We start from the raw sequence: 17,163 nt of genomic DNA on the forward strand, positions 1-17,163 counted from the left end.
GGTGGCCGTGGGGACGGAGAGAGGAAGAGAGAACCTGGGGTGGCCATGGGGAAGGAGAGAGGAAGAGAAAACCTGGGGTGGCCGTGGGGAAGGAGAGAGAGCGAGAGAACCTGGGGTGGCCGTGGGGATGGAGAGAGGAAGAGAGAGGAAGAGAGAACCTGGGGTGGCCGTGGGGATGGAGAGAGGAAGAGAGAACCTGGTGTGGCCGTGGGGACGGAGAGAGGAAGAGAGAACCTGGTGTGGCCATGGGGACGGAGAGAGGAAGAGAGTACCTGGGTGGCCATGGGGAAGGAGAGAGAGCGAGAGAACCTGGGGTGGCCGTGGGGACGGAGAGAGGAAGAGAGAACCTGGGGTGGCCTTGGGGACGGAGAAAGGAAGAGAGAGAGCAAGAGAACCTGGGGTGGCCTTGGGGACGGAGAGAGAGCGAGAGAACCTGGGGTGGCCGTGGGGATGGAGAGAGGAAGAGAGAACCTGGGGTGGCCTTGGAGACGGAGAAAGGAAGAGAGAGATAGAGAACCTGGAGTGGCCATGGGGCGGGAGAGAGGAAGAGAGAGAACCTGGGGTGGCTGTGGGGGGGGGGGGGGGGGGGGGAGGGAGAAAGGGCCTGGGGTGGCCATGGAGAGGGAATGGAGGGAGAAAAAAACCTAGGGTGGCTATGGGGGAAAGAGGAGAAGTCTTTTGCAAGTAATTCTTGGTTATGAGGGCTATCCTTTGATGTTCTTGGTGGGCAATTTGGTGAGATTGTGTCCAATTGCAGGGAGTAGTCTGCCAAGACTATTTTGAGAACCCTCTGGTTTGAGGTTACAAGGGACCATCTTCACTGGAACAAATTCAGCCTCCTTCCTGCTGGTAGGTTAGATTATTGTAATTCTTTATACAATAGTCTTCCACAGGTTTTGTTACATCATCTTCAGTTAGTACAAAATAGCACACTTAGGTTGGCAGCTGGTGCATATAATCACTATTATTTGTCCCTATTGTTTTGAAAATACCATTAGTTACCAGGCCTTTTTCATGACAAGTTCAAGGTTTTGATGTTGACCCATAAGGCATTTTATGAAGGGTTCCCTGCCTACTTATTTGATATCTTGGTGGCTTATCTGTCTAGCAGAACTTTTCGGTTGCAGTCTGAGAACCATCTTTGTTTCCCCTTTGGCCCAAGCATGACCAGATTCTACCCAAGAAGCTGCATTTTATTATTTGGCTAACAAAACAGTGGAAAAGACTATATTGCCTCTTTCAGGAGTCTGATATGATCATCAAAAAATATAAGGCAAACATCCCATTAGTTCTTAGAGAAAACTCTTAATATGGACAGCAACTTCTATTACCTCCTGTTCACTCTAAGATTTCAGCATGCAAACCTCACTAACGTGAACTCTGAGTTAATGCAAGTTGCAAGTACTAATCTTTGTCTTTGCCTCTCATTTTTTGGTGATCATATCATCAGACTCCTGAAGCAGGCCATACAGCCAAAACACACCTGTGTCGAGTCAGATGAATATTTGAACTATTTTACTAAAGACTTTATGAAGAACATGTATATTAAAGGACATTAATGCACTGTTTTTGACTTCTTTGGTCTTCTCCACTGTTTTGTTTGCTCGGTTGTGATTTGTGGAGTATTGTTCATCTGTTTTATTATTTGGCACCACTATGGTGGAATTCATTTCCTCAATATCTTTGCTCTGAGATGGGTTTTAAGAGACTTAAGTCTGGTTTAAGACTTGATTCCCCCCCCCCTTTTTTTCTTGATGTGTAACCGGGATTGAGGTATCAATGGCTGACCCATGATATGTAGTGTGTGTGTGTGTGTGCAGACATTGACAGTATCACTGTTCTTTTATTTTTTCCTCTATTGGTCCAATGTAAACTGTTCTCTCTCTCTTTACAAGTCTGTTGTTTAATTGTAATCTGCTTTGATATTTTCTTGAACAGCAATACAGCAAATGTTTCAATAAAGATAGGTCATCAAGGACAGCTACTTTTATTGCAGCTATGCTCTCCTGGAACCAGTCAAAAGCTTGCCCCCTGTTTTGACTGGAGAGCTGGAAGAGACTTCTGAGCTCCATGCTACTATGAGCTCAGAGCATTTTGGGGAGGTTGATGAGGAGGGAATCTATGCCTTTAAGAGTAGCTATTTTTCTGTTGCCCTCTACCAGAGTAACTCCTGGAAGAGGAGTCTGAGCCAGGAGTGGGCCAGGATAGTGAACTGCTGGTTTCAGAATGCTTCTTGATGAGGTCAGCGACCTTCTCCACCTTGTCACCAAAAAGGCTGTCTCCGCAGCACAAAAGTCTGCCAGCTTCTCCTGAACTGCAGATTCCAGATCTGACAAATGCAACTAGGCAAGTCTATGCAACCCAATACTGTGGCGGAGGCCCTGAATGTTGTATCAAAAGCATCATAAGTTGCCCCGACCATGTGGTTTTCACACTCCTGCTGCTTGGCTTCTAGTTGGCAGAGTTCTGCATCCTTCTTTGGGTGAAGAAATTCTGCGAACTCTGCCACACTGAGCACTATGCTCTGCAAGTGCATGCTCATTAAGAGTTGAGCACAATGTATGTGGGAAACTGGCCTAGAACTTTGAAAAAATTTCCTCCCAAAAGATTCCAGAGTCCGAAACTCCCTTCCCTGGGCGAACTGAGGAGTGAGTCTTGGAACTTCTTGCTCTTTTGAGAGTGGATTCAACCTCCACAGAATGACAAGAAAGCTGAAGCTTCTTGAATCTGGGAGCTTTCTGCACTCTTATGTATTGGACATACAGAGAGGGGTTCTCCCACTGCTTCATCTATATATTCCTTAGGATTCATTGCACAGGGACTGTCACAGCTTCCTTTGGTGGGGCATTCAACTGAAAAATGTCCAACAACTCAGTCATGGACTCACCATTGGTCTCCAAATCAATTAGAACTGACTTAGCCATTTCCGTAATAAAATCAGAGGAGAGCTCCTCAGGGAGTGACTTTCTTATGTGGAGTGGAGGGGTCTAAAGGGATACAAAGGGATCCTTCCCCTGAAAGCGCTTCTGGTGTTTTTCAGATACCCAAGAGCATTCCAAATCAAACTCATAAAAATATTCCTTTGTGAATGTCTGAGTCTGTGCCTGTCTTTGTCTACAGACAGGTTGGTCAGCCTTGGGTGGGGGCGCCAAGGAGCCAGTGATCTCCGGTGCCCTGAGGAAGCTTCTGCCCCTGAAGGACTGAAGACAGACAATATCTCAACGTGCACTGGCTCCAACAACCTGAAAGGTACCAATGTCAATGCACATGTCAGGGCATGAGCCTCAAAGGATGGGCTGAAGCTCCAAAGTTCATATCAAAGACCTTTATACCTCAGTATCGGGTCGAGCTAGGATGTGCCCCATTTCCTCCTGGAATTTGGACTTGATCCGTTCCTTTAGGAGGCCATTGGTAAAAGCTGGGGCACAGCCATAAGTACGTAGGTATTGTCATACTGGCACAGACCAAAGGTCCATCAAGCTGATCTTATTTCCAACTGTGGTCAATCCAGGTCACAAGTACCTGGCAAGATCCCAAAACAGCACAATACATATTATGCTGCTTATCCTACAAAATAAGCAGTGGATTTTCCCCAAGTCCATTTTAATGGTCTATGGACTTTTCCATTAGGAAGCCATCGAAATCTTTTTTAAACTCCGCTGAGGGTCACATGATGCTGAGCTAGAGAGTGGATGTCGCTGAGCCGAGCTCCCCTGATCTAACATCTACTCCCCACGTTAGTTTTGTTTGTTTTTCTTTAGCCAGCCTGCAGTGTTTGATTCCTGACAGAGTTAGTGTGCAGTTTGAGGCTTTTGGCGTACAGATCGGGCTGAAATGTCGACTAAACAGCCGAAGAAAGATGGCACTCAGGGATGTGCAGGAGAAGCTAAAATGGCAGATGGAGATTCTTCGTCCTCACAATCGGCAGGCTCTGCGTGGGCAATGGAAATCGCAGCGGAAGTGTCTCATATGCTGGAAGCCTCGGTAGATCGAAAGCTGCAAAAGATAACTGATAAATTGGAAGGAATTGATGGTAAATTGGGGACCATCTGTTCAGACCTTTTGGCATACCAACAACGCCTCTCTGATACAGAGGATAAGGTCCAACAACAAATTACAAAGCAACAAGCCATGCAACAGAAAATAGATCACATTGAAGCTAAGCTGGAGGACTTAGAGAATCGGGCACGTCAGAGCAATATTCGTATGATGGGGCTCCCAGAAACAATTAAGGAGTTGGAGCTGCGTGCCTTTTTGGAAAGTTGACTCCCTAAGGCTCTAAAATTGTAGCTCCTGATGGGAGCGCTGCGCATTGAGCACGCACATCGTTCGGGACCCGTAAAGCCTAAGGACTCGCGTCCTCGGCTGGTGATCTTTAAATTACTGAATTTTGCTCACAAGCAGGAGATCTTTAGCGCCTTATGTCGAGAGAACCCCCTACAATATGAGACTAATCAGATTCGCTGTTTCCAGGATTTCTCTGCGGCTGTATTGGCACGCCGCAGGGACTTTAGGGGAGCCTGTAATCTTTTGTATATCAAAAAGAACCAGTCTGCTCTACTTTATCCAGTGAGACTGAAAATTTGGCATGAAGGAAAGGTACATGTGTTTACTTCAGCTGATGAGGCACTGCAGTTTGTGAACAGAGTGACCGGTTCTTTGGAGCCGCATTGAGTTTCTCCTCACTGGACAGAACTTTGACATTAAGGGCCTACTATGAAGACTTAAGCTTCAGTATAAAGAGACTATCTGAGACGTTTCTCTGAGAACATTTTTTTTTTGTTACAGCGGGGTGGGGGGGGGGGGAGCTCACATGATCTGGTCCTGGAAGAATGGTTTAATGGGGGGGAGGGACCTGGGGGAGGGGGAGTGGGCAGGGAGGGACTGGTGGGATCTGGGGGTGGGATTTGTGTGTAGGTATGTTTTGGCTTAAGATGGAGTGGTGTGCTGGGTTTGCTGGAAGGTTGGTGACTGAGATGGGTGTGAAAGGGTACCCGGGGGCTGGGGAGTATCCCTTTTGGAGGTTTTCCTGTCTGAAGATCTTTTCTATTGCCATGTGGGATTACTGGACCTTTGGAATCACTTAAAATAGTTTCGTGGAATTTGGGAGGGGTTTCCTCTCCCATTAAAAGGACCAAGGGTTTTAGAAAGACAAAAGGCAGATATTGCTTTTGTGCAAGAGACACACTTGTCTTCCATGGAACACGCTAAATTTCAAAAAGGGTGGGTGGGTAGTTTGTTGGAGGCCCCTGCGGCCCACCGGAAGGCAGGAGTGATGATCCTTATCCGTAAAGGATTAAATGTAAAGGTCAAGTCTACAGTTAGGGATCCAGGGGGGAGGTATATTTTTGCTTCAATTGAGCTTGCTGGTCGTCTCCTGATGCTGTGTAATGTTTATGCCCTGAACATTTTTGATAAAGTTTTCTACCAAGGCTTAACTGCTTTGTTAACCCCTTGCAAGGCTGGGCAGGTAATTCTTGGGGGAGGGGGGGAATTTAATTTAGTCCTAGATCCTTCCTTGGATAGATCGGCTGGTGGTACCTGAGGTCCTAGGGGTGGTCACGGCACTTTAGCATTGCTCTGTAATTCATTGGACTTAGTGGATGTGTGGCAGGTCCCTTCACCCGATGGATCAGGATTATACCCATCTCTCCAGAGCACATGCCTCTCAATCCTGCATAGATTATCTATTTGTCTCTAGTTCCCTTTTTTCAAAAGTTACCAAGGCAGAGATTGGCCCTTATGAAGTGTCAGACCATGCTTTGATATGGTTTCAACTAGAATTAGGATCTGGAACAACGAGGGGTTACAAATGGAGATATCCTCTGGATTTAGTGGGAGACCATAAGTTTCATGCTTTTCTAGCGGAACGTTGGAAGGACTACGAGTTTCATAATGGAGTTCATAGAACGCAGCCGGCTCTCTACTGGGAAACAGCGAAAACCGTGTTAAGGGGGGACATGATCTCTTACGAAGCTCGAGCTCAGAAAATGAGGGACAAAGAAATTCTTACATTGGAAAAACTGATAAGAAGTCGCAGAATTAAGTATGGTCGTTCTCCTTCTGAGGCGCAGAGGGTGGCTTTGATGACATCCCAGAGGGAATTAAATGAACTTTTACATCAGCGGGTGGTGAAGTTGCAACTTTATTATAAATATCAGCTGTTTTGTCATGGTAATAAAGCAGGACGCCTGCTGGCCCGTATGGTTGGGAGTAAGGAGGGGTCTTCTCGGGTTTTTGGAATAAGGGATTCTAAGGGTAAGGTGTTACATTCAGATACTGAGATAGCCGAGTGTTTTCGTACATACTATGAGTCCCTTTATGCATCTTCGGAGGGGAATGACTTGGATAGTGATATGTATTTAAATAATTTAGTGCTACCCAAACTTTCCCCACAGCAGCGTCAAATGTTAAATAGACCTTTGGAGGAAGGGGATCTCATGTGGCATTGCAGCAGAGTGTGATGCATAAAACTCCAGGCCCTGATGGGTATCGAGTAGAATTTTATAAACAATTTTATGAACAGGTTAAATCCCCGCTGTTTGCTATGTTTAATGCGATGGTAGTGGACCAGGCTCTCCTGGATACTTTGAAATTAGCACAAATAATTGTACTGCCCAAGGTGGGGAAAAACTCAGAGGATCCTGGTTCTTATAGACCGATCTCTCTCCTTAATGCTGATGTGAAATTATATGTAAAAATATTAGCCAACAAATTAGCGAAGGTGCTTCCAGACCTGGTTGATTTGGCTCAGGTCAGGTTTGTTCGGGGGGAGAGGGGCAGCCAAAAATATGCGGGCTATTCTGGCTTCTTTGGAGGTTATAACTCAGAGGCGTTTGTCATCTATCCTTGTTAGCTTTGATGCAGAAAAAGCGTTTGATCGAGTCGTGTGGCCCTTTTAGTTTGCAGCGTTAAGACATTATGGCTTTGAGGGTTTTTTAGTAGAAGCAGTTAGGGTTCTCTATACAGATCCATGAGCTTACATATGGGTAAATGGGGTGTGTTCTCAGCAATCTGTATTTCCAGGGGTACGCATCAGGGATGCCCGTTGTCTCCCCTTTTGTTTTGTCTCTGGACCCCCTAATTAGAGAGATACTCCAACATCCGGAGATTGTAGGCGTTCCTTTTGGTCAGTCATGATTTACTCTGTTGGTTTTTGCAGATGATTTATTAGTACACCTCACCGATCCCATGAGGTCCCTAGCGGCATTATTGGAATTATTCCAGGAGTTTGGAGATTATGCTGTATTTAAACTTAATTATTCTAACTCGCTAGCACTGGCGGCGACAGTGGAAGTACAGAGGGGGTGGGGGACTGGTTTTCCGCTGCGCTGGGCACAGGGCTCCTTCCCTTATTTGGGTGTGAGGCTTTCAATGAAGACGTCTGACTTGTATCATCTGAATATCTCTCGGCTGTTGCAGGCTCTGGGGGAAAGATTGAGGGCATGGTTAGCATTACCGCTCATGTTGCACGGTAGAATTCAGTTGTTTCGCATGGTGGAATTCCCGCGATGGCTTTATGTGATGCAGCTAATGCCATTTTATGTTTTAAGGAAGGATTTGAATCTGCTATATAAACTATTGGGACACTTCTGTTGGGGGAGGGGGGTAAAAAGTCCAAGCTCTCATTGCCACTTATGATGGGTTCGGTTTGCAGGATTTTAGATGGTATAATCAGGCCTGCCTACTCCGCTATCTGGGGGATTGGCTTTTTGATAGGCAGGATTATACGCCAAGACAGTTGGAAATTAGTTACTTTGCTCCTTGCCACTTCTATTTTCTATTACAAGCACCGCGCTCGGCTATTCCCCCTCCTTTTAGAGCTAGCTTATTGTTGCACCCATTGAGAATGCTCTGGGGGGATGTGGTTAGGTTCTGGGGTTTGGACTCTCATACATCTGATTTGCTCCCCATTGAAGGGAATCCGTTGTTTTCACCTGGGAATGAAAATAGTACTTTCCGTGGTTGGGCACAAATGGGTATTACCCAGTTGGAGCACGTTTTGACTAATGGGGGTGCGCTGCTGAGCTTGGGAGCTTTAGGGATTGGTATAGAAATCAATAATATTTTTGCTTATAATCAACTGACTCATTATGTCCGCTCATTGAATGCAGAGGCCCTGGAATCATGACATAGTCATCGCCTGCGACAATTTTTTTAAGCTGCTGAGGGGAAATAAGTTGTCTGTGTCTGGCCTTCACAAAGCACTTGCTACTCTTCAGGCTCAGTGAGATAAAGAATTTATTAGGTTGCGCTGGGCCAGGGATTTGATTAGGCCTAATCTTTCTTTAGACTTCACTATATTGACATCTCGGATACCCACACTGACAGTTAATGTAGACCTTAGGGAGTGCCAGTATCGTATTTTGCACAGGGCATATCTAACCAAAGTTCAAATTTTTAAAATGGGAGGTGTGGAGACGCCCTTGTGTGCAAAATGTCAGTGCATGCCTAGCACTTTTTTTTCATTCCCTTTGGGAGCAAAGATTTTGGACCTCAATTTTACAATATTTGATGCTTATTTTGGGTTCCAGAATACCGCTTACCCCTCTCAGGGTTCTTTTGGTTAAATATGAACTTTTTGTATTACAGATTGGTCCTGCTAGGCAATTGGTCTGTAAAGCCTGTCTGGTGGGAAAGCGAATTATCTTAAGTCTTTGGGTTAGTGATTCTCCACCAGAATACTGGTATTGGCGGAATAAATTTCATGGGTTTATGCTATTCGAGAGGCGTGGGGCACGATATTCATCTAAGAGGAGGAAAGAGTTCCTTAATATCTGGGGACCCATATATACAATCTTTGCACCCACGAGGGTGAAGCCTGGTGATGAATTCTTTGTAATATCTTCACCTTTGTGAAGCTTATCCACTCAATTTTTGACCATTGAATGATTCCGTTTGTTTTACCTACACACACAGTTCTTTATTGTTTTCGTATGGGGGGGGGGGGGGGGGGTAGGGTGGGAAGAAGGAGAAACTTGGATGGAGGTTTGTTGAAATGGAATTTCTAATAAGGGAAGGAACTAGTTTTAGTTAAAGAGGAGAGAAGAACATTTAGATGGCATTACCAGTTTGTTCAGTGAGACTGAAGATTTTTGCTATGTTGGCAAATGAGTTAACCTGCTGGGGGTTCTAGTAAGTATGAATAGAGGGGGGGGAGAGGGGGGATGGAGGGGGTTAATGTTCAAAAACTGGATGACGATATGTTATTGTACAGAGTTATATGAATGATTAGATAATGTAATGTGTAGCATATTATGATATGTTTTTTCTTTTGTATATTTGTGGCTTATGAGTCATCAATCAACAGTTTTAAACATAAACTCCACTAAGCTAACTGCTTTTAATACATTCTCTGGCAACAAATTCCAGAGTTTAATCACACGTTGAGTGAAGAAAATTTTTCTCGGATTCATTTTAAATTTACTACTTTGTAGCTTCATTGTGTGCCCCCTAGTCCTAGTATTTTTGGAAAGAGTAAACAAGTGATTTACATCTACCCGTTCCACTCATTATTTTGTACACCTCTATCATTTCTCCCCTCAGCCGTCTTTTCTCCAAGCTGAAGAGCCCTAGCCGCTTTAGCCTTTCCTCATAGGGAAGTCATCCCATCCCCTTTATAATTTCTGTTGCCCTTCTCTGTACCTTTTCTAATTCCACTATATCTTCTTTGAGACACAATGACCAGAACTGAACACAATATTCAAGATGCGGTCGCACTATGGAGTGGTACAAAGGCATTATAATGTCATCATTTCTGTTTTCCATTCCTTTCCTAATAATACCTAACATTCTATTTGCTTTCTTAGCCGCCACCACACACTGAGCAGAGGGTTTCAACATATCAATGATGATGCCTAGATCCCTTTCCTGGTCAGTGACTCCTAATGTGGAATCTTGCATTTCGTAGCTATAGTTCAGGTTCCTTTTTCCCACATGCATCACTTTGCACTTGCTCACATTAAATGTCATCTGCCATTTAGATGCCCAGTCTCCCAGTCTTGTAAGGTCCTCTTGTAATTTTTCACAATCCTCTTGTGATTTAACAACTTTTAATGATTTTGTGTCATCAGCAAATTTAATTGCCTCACAAGTTACTCCCATCTTTAGATCATTTATAAATATGTTAAAAAGCAGTGGTCCAAGCACAGACCCCTGGGGAACCCCACTATCTCTACCCGTCCCCATTGAGAATAATAACCATTTAACTCTATTCTCTGTTTTTTATCTTTTAACCAGTTTTTAATCCAGTGTGGTTACGTCCCTTGAATACATCAGCGCTGAATTGATGGCCTGGTCCTGGGCTTAATGGAGGCTGGTACACCAACTGATTCCTTGGAGGATGAGTGGCTCTCAGGTATCAAAGACTTTGATGCACCAGTGCTCTTGATGCCATGCCTTGAAGGGGTTCAATGCTGATGCTTCCTAGCCTCTGACACATGGCATCAGGATCCCTTGGTGTCGACAAGGACAATGATAAATCCTGCCTTGTTCTCAAGGTGGCATCGGAGGATGACTGATCCCAATGGCCACTACTGATGCTCAACGTCAAGGGAGATGGAAACCTCTCGATGCCAATACAGCTCCAGGAGCCATTAGGACCAATGGCTCCAATGTCAAAGTCAATGGACCAGACTTGCTGGTGCCAAAAAGCAATTCATGCTGCTTATGATGACCTTTAAGCCTTTTAACATCTGTGAACAGAGTTTACAAAAAGAGAGATTAGGGTTGGGTCCCAATTACTGCAGGTATCAACTGTGTGTGTCTTTGAAGGACATTGTCCTGCTGCACTGGGTGCACTTCTTAAACCCACTGGGAGTTTTAAGGGACATATTTTCGAAAAATGGCCAAGGTTTAATCAAATGGGTCAGTTTTAGAAAAAATATCCTGACCGGGATGCTCAAGGCCTAAAGGGACTGAGTGAGCTGCAAAAAAATAAAGAAAAAGTAATAAATGCCGAAAGCCTAAGTGGGGAGCAAGAGGAATAAGGCATTGGCCTTACACGAATACTTATATGAAGCAGAAAAAATAAAACCAGAGAAATTGCTTCTAAGGAAAACATGAAATGAGGCGAGAAGAACAAAACACGACCTCACTACTTCAAGGAAGAAGAGAAACTGATGTGGTCTTGAGCAACGGCGATGACAGGTGGGACGGCACACGTATATGCAGTGCACCACCCTCAAAGGCTTCTTGAAGATGCTGGAGAGCAGTTCCCACACAGGGCTACACTGGATGACGTATCCCATCAGTGTGGACTTTTCATCCTGCTTGTTCTCAGATTACATAACCAGTATGTTAAAGTCAACTATTGACAGTTTTCCAACAAGACTATTGCCTTTATAGCTCAGTATCGGGTCGAGCTAGGATGAATTTTAACAATTTAAAAGTAATATCTTAATTGATACAATTGGGTATCACACTTATCCAGAATGTGCACTTTTAGAACACTAAAGATTACATGATTTATTTTTTTTTTCTTTTCTGGCTGATTAGACTGGGATAATTCAAAGGTTTACTTCCAGGATACCAGGCACAGGAGGCTATTAATCTGCAACTATACTAAGAATCATGTTCAAGAATCACTGGCATCTATTGGTTCTTTATGGTTTAGCAAGTATAGTGCAGGGAATCCTCCCTCTGCCACTGCTCATCCTGTACTTACTGTTTGCTAAGAAGAGACTAGGGTTTTCAGGCTGACATTTCTACCTTTTATTAGAACTATATGGACGTTATACAGATAGATAGATAAAACAAAAAAGAACAGATTCTATAAATTATCAAGTCAAAGGACACACATATGATGGTTTCAGTCATGTTTTGGTAGTACTTTCTAAAGAAGCACTGAGATGTTAGACCTGCTTGGTCAATGATACTTGTGTTACCTGGTAGAAGGGATAATAAGAGATTCGGTCTTGGTGATTTTCCCACTTGGCGGCAGTTTCTCAATGAATACATCTAGATTAGAGAACTCTGTATCTTGTATTTCTTGCTGGCTTATTTCCTGAGAGCACAGAATAAGTGAAAACTCATCAATGCCCTTCATGAAAAGCTGGCACCTTCCTATACTATAATAAGTATTGGAGACATGGCCTTTCAAGAAATGTGTGAAACAAGGCAGGCTACAGGAGAAAAGTATATCAGAGTAAATAACAGGGCCCAAGAATATCTTCAGCAGTTTACTTACCAATGTCTTACATATGGCAAATATGGATATCATGAACTCATACTACAAATTGAGTTAAGTCTTTCTAAAATCATCTCTCCAATGTTAGAAACAATGCAAAGTCCTAATGATACATATTTGAGTACACCTATCAAGACTTTACAATATGCAATAGAAAAATAAAGGGAATGCATCTTGAAAAGTGAAGGTGAGAAACTTTCATAGAGAAGGGGTGGTGGAACTTACAAATGATACTGTATCAGAAACACTGTCAGATGGATGCATACTCCCCGAGCTTCTCGTCTTTTCAGGTACTTCAATCTGGTTGGAAAAGGATAGAGAATAAAAAAATGTATTCTAATGGCATTCAAACAGGTTCTGACCTTTTCAGCAAACAGCCTGTCTACTGGCTAGGCCTTCCTCAGTGCAAGATGGAGGCTTCCTAATGTATTTATAATAAACAAGCAATAAAGCCCGTTTCGTGAAACATGAAACGGGCCCTAGGAAGGCTAAGTGATTTCCCCTCTCTCCCCTGCCCTCTCCTCCATGTCCAGCGATTTTCCTCTGCCCTGCCCTCCAATTCATGTTCAGCGATTCTCCTCTGCCTTCCCCTCCCCTCCGTATCCTGCGATTCTGCCCTCCCATCCCATCCAATCCATGTCCAGAGATTCTCCTCTGCCCTGCCCTCCCATCCGTGTTCCGTGATTCTCCCCTCCCCTGCCCTCCCATCCATGTCCAGCAATTCTTCCCCTCCTCTCCCCTGCCCTCTTCTCCTTCCTGCCACCCTGCCTTTAAGCCGTTCATGTTACCTCAGGTTGCAGCGGCGGCAGGCTCGGCTTGCGTCACCTCCAGCCTTCCCTTGCCATCCCTCTCAGTGTCCCGCCCTCCTCTGACATCATTCCATCTTTCCGTGAGGGTGGGGACACAGAGGGAAGGGAACGCTGGAGGCGAGCTGACGTCAGCTCATTTGCATGCTGTTATGAACCCAGCCAGCCAGCCAGCCATCCAGGGAAGCAGAGCGACCAATTATTATACAGTTTGGTGACTACAGAGAATAATATCTATAAGTACATAAGTATTGCCATACTGGGAAAGACCAAAGGTCCATCAAGCCCAGCATCCTGTTTCCAACAGTGGCCAATCCAGGTCACAAATACCTGGCTAGATCCCCCCAAAAAAGTACAAAACATTTTATGCTGCTTATCCTAGAAATAAGCAGTGGATTTTCCCCAAGTCCATTTTAATAATGGTGTATGGACTTTTTCTTTAGGAAGCCAAACCTTTTTTAAACCCAAAAGATAAGTCTTTGGAGCTTTACAAAATAAATAATTAATTAACCTCCAGATTTGAAGTAGTATCCACCACCCAGTTTTGTATTTGTCTTAGCAACTGCCACACTAACCTTCTCTCTTCTCTCACTGATCATGTCCCCATGCTCCTAGGTGCCATGTCTAGGCTTCTTCTTTTACCCTATGTGTTACATTGTGCCAGTTTTGTGCCTTCTGCTTCAGTGTATTTAAACTTTTCTAACTGCTTGTGAGTGCTCATGAGGATCTCCTGTGTATTCAATCACAGGTTTCTTGATTATTTTAGCTGGTTCGGGGGAGGTGGAAGGAATTAAAGCTCTTTTTTTCTAGCCCCACCAGAGATTCCCTCTCAAGCAGCCATACTCACTGATGACATCACTTCTGTGTGTGTATATAGGATTAAATATACAGACCTTCAGCACAGGCTGTAGAGTGATATACTAAATTACTGATTATATTGGATTCAAGAATGTTACATGCTCTGATATATCAAATTTGCCTGCAGAAACTTGCCAATTACACTAAGCTCTGAGAAGCAGATATGGCATCCTGCCTCCAATTAACGATCATGGCCAGCTGGAGCAAAACAAATGTTAAAATAGTCAGCCACCTCATGGCAGAAAGCAGCTCTAACATAGCATAGTCCATAGAAAATGCTAATGACTGAAGATATACAAACTGTTTTGCAGCAAGTCAAAAACTACTAGAGGTGTTGAGACATCCTAACAGATAAAAGACCAGCCATTAAAAATGAATGTGGCCAAATCTGGCTGAAAATAAAGGGACCTGAATGTACAGCTCTCTGCATACTGACAATAAAAGAGACTGCGTATTCCCTAGGACAGACCATCTACTCTGAGGTTCTCAGACAATAGCCCACAAGTACTAAGCAGAATCTTATCTGTGCTAAGAGCAGTGGTGTGCTGGTAAATTTTTAACAACAGGCTCTCTCCCCGGTCCACCTCTGCGCCCCCCCCCCATCCACCTCTGTGCCCCCCCCCCAAAAAAAATTGCAGAGCTGGCTATAGCTGGGGGGGGGGGGGCAATGCATTACTCTCTCCAGGAAAAAAAATTAAATGATCCCAGGTTCCAATCTAATTCATGTTTAATGTGGGATAAAATGCCATAAATAAGTAAATAAATATAAACTTTTAATGTTGAGCACCTGATTTTCAAAGTGAACATATTCCAAACATTATAATGAAAATAAAATGATTTTTTTTCTACCTTTGTTGTCTGGTGACTGTTTTTCTGATCAAGCTGGCCCAGTATCCAATTCTGCTGCTATCTGTCCTCTTAACTCCGTTTCCAGGGCTTCCTTTCCATCTATTTCTTTCTTCTTCATTTCTGGTCCTCAGCTTCTGCCTATTTTCTTCATCCATTTAGTTTTTCTCCTCTCTTCCTTTCCCTCATCTCATCTCCTTCCTCAATTATCTCTCCCCTCCATCCATGTCCAGCATTTCTTCACTCTCCCCTCCTCTCCCCTGCCCTCCATCCACCCATGTCCAGTGACCCTCCTGTCCCCTGCATGCACCTATACCCAGCGATCCTCCTGTCCCCTGCCCTGCATGCACCCATGTCCAGCAGTGACCCTCCTCTCCCCTGCCCTCCATCCACCCATGTCCAGTGACCCTCCTGTCCCCTGCCCTGCCCTGCATGCACCTAAACCCAGCGATCCTCCTGTCCCCTGCCCTGCATGCACCCATGTCCAGCAGTGACCCTCCTCTCCCCTGCCCTCCATCCACCTATGTCCAGCAGTGACCCTCCTCTCCCCTGCCCTGCACCTATAGCGACCCTTCTCTCCCCTCCCCTCCATTCACAAATGCCCAGTGACTCCCTTTTCTCCCTTGCCACCTCCTCCGGAGTTCGGCGAATTCAACTCCCTCCCTCCTCCCTCCCTCCAGATCCGGTCCCTTACGTCAGCGACTTCACGAATTCTTCGGGGTCGCTGCAAGCGCTGACTCTCCCCCGCTGGCGCTGCAGGTTTGCGATTCAAAATGGCCGCCGAGATTTACAAGGGCAGCCTCCAAGACTTCGGCAGAAGTCTCGCGAGGCCGCCTCTGGAAGTCTCGGCGGCCATTTTTAAAATGCGAACCTGCAGCGCCAGCGTGGGAGAGTCAGCGCTTGCAGCGACCCCGAAGAATTCGTGAAGTCGCTGACGTAAGGGACTGGATTGGGAAGGAGGAAGAGAGCCGGCTCACGCAATTCAACAACCGGCTTGCAAGAGCCAAGCAAAGTTAACAACCGGCTCTTGCGAGCCGGTGCGAGCCGGCTCCAGCACACCACTGGCTAAGAGTCAAATACTAATATTCTTTACTGCAATGATCTGAACATTCTTGGATGTGTTATATGAGTAAAGAAACATGTCACCAGCTGAACCAGTTCAAACTAACATCTCTTCCATCTTAGAACCAGAAAGAACTAGTCTCAACTATCTGTGCATTGTGATTAGATTACTTATCAATAGTGCATTTTTTCTAGCAAAAAGGGTGCCGATACTCAACCCTAAGGGGGTGGGGTGATCACTGAGGGGACCTGCCCCACAACAGCCAGGCCTCCTGCAACCAGCCACAGAATCTATGAAAATGCAGAATTGGTGTTAAGAGCCAGGGCTTTTTCAATAATACTTGGGGGACCATGGGTCAATTTTAGCAGGCAATGAAAAAGGTGCCAGTACTCAGTACCCTCGAGTACCCCCTGAAAAAAAGAGTCCAGCTTAGCAAACATGTGATCTCTCTTTTTATAGGCTAATGTGGAACTGGTAAAGATAGAATTAACTTTGTCTTTAAAAAGAAATGTAAGAAATTATTTAAGTTATTGACAAATACTGGCTTAGTTGACCTAGGGCAGTGATGGCGAACCTTTCAGAGACCGAGTGCCCAAACAGCAACCCAAAATCTATTTATTTATCGCAAAATGTGCCATTCCCCCTCCTCTCCCTCCGAGTTCCAGGGTCCCCCTCCCTCCCAGTACAACAGGATCCCCCCCCCTCCCTCTGAGTTCCATAGGGCCCCCTCTCCCTCCCAGTTCCAGGGTTCCCCCTCCCCTCTCCCTCCCTCCCACCCAGTTCCAGGGTTGTCGTGGGAGGAACCAGAATGTTGCTCATTCAATGACTCTCTCCTATCAGCATTTTCCTACTACTGTGGTAGCCAGTCTTTGTGCCTCACAAATGGAACAGTGTTTTATTTAATCCTGCAGTGCTGTCATAGTGAAAACACACCAGCAACCCTACATGGAGGCTGGTCTGACAAGGAAAACCAATGGCGTCAAAGACAAAAGCTTTTCCTGAGCAGCCCACCCTCCCTCCGTCCGAGTACCAGGGCCCCCCTCCGAAATTTAAAAGTCATACCTGGTCGGCAGCAGCAGCAGTGAAAAGCGTGCTGACTCGGCACGCCTTCAGCCTTCCCTTCTGTCTCTCAAGTTCTGTTGTCCCGCCCTTGTGGAAACAGGCAATGAGGGCGAGACCAGAGTTTGTGAGACAGAAGGGAAGGCTGAAGGCGCGCCGAGTCAGCACGCTTTTCACTACTACTGCTGCCTTAACCCCGACCAGGTATGACTTTTAAATTTTGGAGGTGGGCCCTGGTGCTCAGAGGGCGGGGTGGGGGTGGGGGGCTGGAACTGGCTGAGGCGACGGCGCACATGCCAACAGAGAGGGCTCTGCGTGCCCTCTCTGGCATGCGTACCATAGGT

At 45.3% G+C, this 17,163-nt stretch overlaps 1 protein-coding gene across 1 annotated transcript in view; it reads right to left on the reverse strand.

Moving 5' to 3' along the window:
- Window positions 1-17,163, reverse strand: part of PACS2 (phosphofurin acidic cluster sorting protein 2) — a 550,048-nt gene that overhangs the window by 149,549 nt on the left and 383,336 nt on the right. The window contains exons 11-12 of the mRNA XM_030213995.1: window positions 12,413-12,487; window positions 11,886-12,004 (exon numbers count right to left, since the gene is read on the reverse strand). Coding sequence (XP_030069855.1) covers window positions 11,886-12,004; window positions 12,413-12,487 — 194 coding nt within the window. The remainder of the gene's footprint in view (window positions 1-11,885; window positions 12,005-12,412; window positions 12,488-17,163) is intronic.

This window comes from Microcaecilia unicolor, chromosome 9, assembly GCF_901765095.1.
Source record: "Microcaecilia unicolor chromosome 9, aMicUni1.1, whole genome shotgun sequence".
In the NCBI taxonomy this organism is placed as follows: domain Eukaryota; kingdom Metazoa; phylum Chordata; class Amphibia; order Gymnophiona; family Siphonopidae; genus Microcaecilia; species Microcaecilia unicolor.